This window comes from Fukomys damarensis, unplaced genomic scaffold (genome assembly GCF_012274545.1).
Source record: "Fukomys damarensis isolate Sample0158 unplaced genomic scaffold, DMR_v1.0_HiC HiC_scaffold_17, whole genome shotgun sequence".
Classification (NCBI taxonomy): domain Eukaryota; kingdom Metazoa; phylum Chordata; class Mammalia; order Rodentia; family Bathyergidae; genus Fukomys; species Fukomys damarensis.
This window is the reverse complement of record NW_022900929.1, coordinates 43,213,983-43,218,966: the sequence shown is the minus strand read 5'-3', so window position 1 is coordinate 43,218,966 and position 4,984 is coordinate 43,213,983. Positions and strand designations below refer to the sequence as shown.

The window sequence follows — 4,984 nt, the reverse complement described above, 5'->3', positions numbered from 1 at the left end:
ACTAAGAAAAACCTCCTAAAGAGGCCTTGTTTATGTCTAGAGAGTTTTTTTCACCGTACTTTAATAGTCCCCAGAGTGCTTTTAAAAATATTATCTCATGGTGTCAAGTTTAGCTAAAGCATTAAACTTTAATGTCAACATTATAACTTTCCCGGTTTTATTTACCCAGGCTGTAAGGACTGATCGTGATCGTGCTGTTTTGGATAAGCTCTTCTCTAAGGCCAAATAATCATATTTGCAAAATCTGGATGTTCTTACAGGTGTACGGTTATTGGTCAGAAGATGGAAAGAGGCAGTGGAGAGTGGAGGGCTGGGTGAAGGGGTAGGTGAGTGAAAATTTATGATTAACCCAAGTATTCCAGATCTTTAAGGGAAGTCATAATACAGTTGAAAAGTTCAGCAAAACAACCATCTCAGAGAAGTAATTCAAATAAAGGACAAAAATCTTCACATTTCAGAAATAACAGAGAAGGATTTAAGTAAATATAGAGAACATAAGACCACTTTTGAAATTCATATGCAAAGTCAGACTGTTATAAAATGCAAGTCAGTGGGTGTAATTCAAGAGTGGAGCAACTGACTAATGAAATAAAACTGTCTGCAATTTCCTAGGCTGGAGACATTTCCTGTTTTGGATGTCTGGATCTGTTTCATTGCCCAAAAACCATTAGTTCAAAGTGTTTGTGGGAGCAGAAAGGCAAATTGGCTTAGCATGTGCATTCAGTGCGAGGTGGGTGAAGAGAGAGGCGGAGGAGGTTTTAGGAAGTCAAACTGTGTTTAAGAGAACATAGGCCACCAGGAGATGATCATTTTTAGGCCCACCAGCCTCCAGGGCAGAACTCACAGAGAGCAAAACCCTGGGAGGGAAGAACTTAGGGAAGCGGACCCAAGAATCTCCAAAGTTACGTAGGTGTGCAGGTAAGTCACCGTGGTGTTGGTTCCCAGGGAATGGCATGGCAGGTTACTTACTTTTAAACTTAAAAATGGGGGAGAAGGGTATTCTTAACTTTCTAGAAGAGTTGCAATGGGGGACAAGTTTGCATAATAATAAGGAAATCCCGGCTGCTCCTTATCCATATATATTATTTAAAATTCTTTTCCCCATTTTATTTTGTCATTTTCATCTTTCCTATGAGCATGCACTTGTTCACACACATATGTATCTATATTCTTTTTGAATTTTTTTTTTCGATACCGAGGATTGAACTCAGGTCCTTGTGCTTGCAAGGCAGGCACTGGAACCAATGAGCTAAATCCCCAGCCCTATATTCTATATTCTATATTGACAGTAAGCTGCCTGCAGTGTGCTCCATAATATTTTGGTGTGCATTTTCTAGGAGCAAGGATATTCTGTTAATTAGGCTACAATTTAAAAATTTAGGATATCAAACAGTGATAGAAGATTTTACCTCGTCCACAGATTATATTCTACTTTTATCAGTTGTATCAATAATATTCTCTGTAGCTTTTCTTTCCTGTGTTTGATAAGGGGGTGAGATTGGCCTAGCGGGACAGAGATGTATGTTCATTACCCCCACGGTCACTAGGATCTTTAACAGTAAGGGAACCCACAGGTCACTTATTTGATTTTCTTTGGTTTCATCCTTAGTCCATTTATTCCCTAAGAACACACACCTAACAGCAGAAATATCTTGGCAATAAGAGGTCTGTATTAGTCATTCTTTTGTCCCTGGACAAATGAGCTGACTACGACAACTTAAAGGAAGGGAGGTTTATTTGGGGCTCATTGTTTCCATGGATTCACTCCATGGCTGGCTGGCTCTGAGGCAGAAATATCATGGCAAAACAAAGCAGAGAGGGAGAGAGAAGCCCAGGACAAGAAAATGGTCTTCCAGGTCATGGCCCAAGAGCCCTGCCTCTTCTGACTATGCTCCACTTCTGAACGGTACGGTCAGCTCTGGACTCATCACCAATGAGATGATTAGGTCTTCATCTGGACTAATCCGCTGATGAGCACAGCACCCCTTGATCCAGTCACCTTCCAAAAGCCCCACCTCTGAACATGAGGCTTTGGGGGGATATTTTAGATCTAAGTCATCGCAAGGTCTTTAGTAGGGGAAAGGCTTTGGAATAATAAGATGTAGCTTTAGCAGGGGTCTGAGATGTGAAATTTAACATATTTCTTTCCGCCTCAGCTTAGGAGTGAGAATAGACTGTGGGACCTTTTGTATTCATTTTTATGTTTTGGGGGATGGAGAATAATAGTAATGAGCAAAAGTAAGTTTGGATTGAGAAATAGAGACTGGTTCCTATGATAGTCCTAGTTCTCTACTTAGAGTAAGGCATTCTACAAGAAATTCTCTGTACTCATTTGTCTTCTTTGCTATTCTCTTTGAAGACTTCAAAATAATTTCTGTTTAAGAATTGGTTGCTGGGCATGGTGGCACACACCTGTAATCCCAGCACTCAGGAAGCTGAGGCAGTAGGATCGCTGTGAGTTCAAGACCAGCCTGGGCTACATAGTGAGTTCCAGGTCAGTCTCAACTACGTAGTGAGACCCTGTCTCCAAAAAAAACAGAATTGTTTGGTTTTAACTTCCCTCACTGATTCCTAGTATATAAATCAATTTCAGGAGCATTTCTCCTGGTCATCTCCCCAGTCTTCAGGATCTACAGCTTATTACACAGTAATGGTGGGAAGGAGCAGGATAAATGGGGAATGAAAAGGATCACTACCTGGGCTGGGAGTTTAGCTCAGTGGTGCTGCTGCAAATGCAAGCGCAAAGACCGGAGTTGAAACCCTGATACCCAAAACAAAACAAAGAAACAAAAAAGAAAAGGATCACTTCCTTATCAGGGTGGAGTCATGGGCAGAAGCCAGAGGAGACCTAGCCCTGGGGCCAACCACAGGTACTGGTCTGTGGCCAGTTAGGAACAGGGCTGCACAGCAAGTGAGAGGAAGATGAACAAGTAAAGCTTCACCAGTATTTGTTCCCACTTCTCATCGCTGACATTGCCACCTGAACTCCACCTCCTGTCAGATCAGTGGCAGCATTAAATTCTCATAGGAACAAGAATCCTAATGTAAACTGCTCATTCAGTGGATCCAGGTTGTGTGTTCTTCATGAGAATCTAATGCCTGATGATCTGAGGCGGTGATACTAGTGCTGGGGAAAGTAATTGCTATGTATTGCAAACATATATTAACTAAAAAAGGAAAACTTATCTTCCATGAAACTGGTCCCCAATGCCAAAGAGATTGGAGACTACTGTAATATGATTTAGGGTGACCACCATTTCTACCGGAGCCAGTTTTTAATCTCAACACCATGATCTTCTATTTCCTTCTTCTCCAGGCAATATGAAGCTGACCCTGGTCCAGATCTTTTTCATCATGCTTCTGCTGCTACTGGGCCTGGGGTTGGGCCTAGGGCTGGGGCTTCAAATGGCTGCAGCAGTCCTGGAGGACAGTGATCAGCCACTGAATGAGTTTTGGTCCAGTGACTCACAGGACAAGGCTGAGGCCACTGAGGAGGGAGAGGGCACTCAGACCCCAGAAACCCTGGTGCTTAGCAACAAAGCAATTGTGCAGCCTGGCTGGCCAGAAGAGACCATCTTCAGTGAAGATGAGGTCGGAGAGAGCCAGGGTCTCAGAGCGGAGGCCCTTTTTCAGAGCTACAGAGACTATCTTAGGCTTGACTTGACAGCCAGAGAATGTAATGCCATGATGGCACCCAAGATGAAGCAGCACAATCACAGTTGCATAACCGAGTACACATTCATCCATGAGGATCCAAGCGAGGTCAAAGCCATCTGTAACAGTCCCACTGTTGCCTGTGAGCTCAAGGGGGCCAAATGTCACAAAAGCCCTCGCCCTTTCGACTTGACATATTGCAAGTTGTCTAAACCAAGCCAAGTCACCCCTAACTGCAGTTACCTAACTTTCATTATGGAGAAGGTCATTCTTATAACCTGTAAGGATATGAAGCTCCAGTTAACAGCTATACTATGAGGCAATTTATCCTGTTCCTTCTCCACATCCTATTGTCCTCCATTTGCTCTCCCATTTCCATTTTTTCTTGTTGCTCTCCTCTTCTCAAGTATCCTGCAGAGAAGGTCTTGAGAAGAGCAGACAGATTATTCTTTATCATTATCTTCCAAAAATAAAATTCTTCTTTGCCTTAGAGGTCATGCAATTTTTGTTTTGGTCCTGGGAACAGAGGTGGCAGAATAGAGCAAAGATGCCTAGTTTTTCTGCCTGTCTTGTCTAACCCTTTCCTTGGAAAGGGGTAAGAAGACTGCTGCTCTTGTTCCTACCATGATCCTTATAATCAGTCTGTTCCCTGGTCGGAGTTTACCTTTGGGTATAATTTAATGCATCCTTTACCCATCTTCTCCCTGGTACCCACCTTGGGCTTCTATGGCAATTACATGTCTCCTAGGCTTTGCACAATTGCACTTCTCTGCTGTGTATGCAAATCTGCGACTGCCTCTTGAAAACCATGTGGTTCAGGTTTCTTTCCATGATTATAGGATATAGGACCTAGATCTGAGTGTCTGCTGATATCTGGCATGGGGCTGCAGATCACAACAAAATACATGCTGGGGCAAGGACAGCCCTTTTTTTTCCTAACCCTTTTCTACCCTTTTTCTTTTCTTTTGTCTTTGTTTTCTTTTTGTACTGGCTATCAAACTCGGGTCCTTGCATTTGCCAGGCAGGCACCGGAACCACTGAGCTAAATTCCCGGTCCTCTTTTCTACCCTTTTATCTTCCTACCATATTCACCACGTACCTCTTTGCTTTGCTTCTCCTCTCCCCCTTTCCTCTGTTCTTCTTTCCTGTTTTTTTTTTTTAATTTGCATTCCAATCTCTTTCTCTAGATCTTTCCCTCATATGCCTCGCCAAGTGCACAAAGGTTGAACCTAGTCTGGTATAGGGAAATGGAGAGAAGGAGAGTCAGGAGAATGAGAAAAAGATAACGGAGGAGAGAAAGTGAGCCATTTTTCCAAATTAGGACTAAAAC

The 4,984-nt window shown here is 42.9% G+C and overlaps 1 protein-coding gene across 1 annotated transcript; it reads left to right on the top strand.

Moving 5' to 3' along the window:
• Positions 1-667: 667 nt before the first annotated feature.
• On the top strand, positions 668-4,435 carry Rnase10 (ribonuclease A family member 10 (inactive)). Its single transcript, XM_010644288.2, has 2 exons — positions 668-918; positions 3,317-4,435. The coding sequence occupies exon 2, from the start codon at positions 3,322-3,324 to the stop codon at positions 3,970-3,972; it is 651 nt and encodes a 216-aa protein (XP_010642590.1). The 5' UTR covers positions 668-918; positions 3,317-3,321; the 3' UTR covers positions 3,973-4,435.
• Positions 4,436-4,984: the final 549 nt, after the last annotated feature.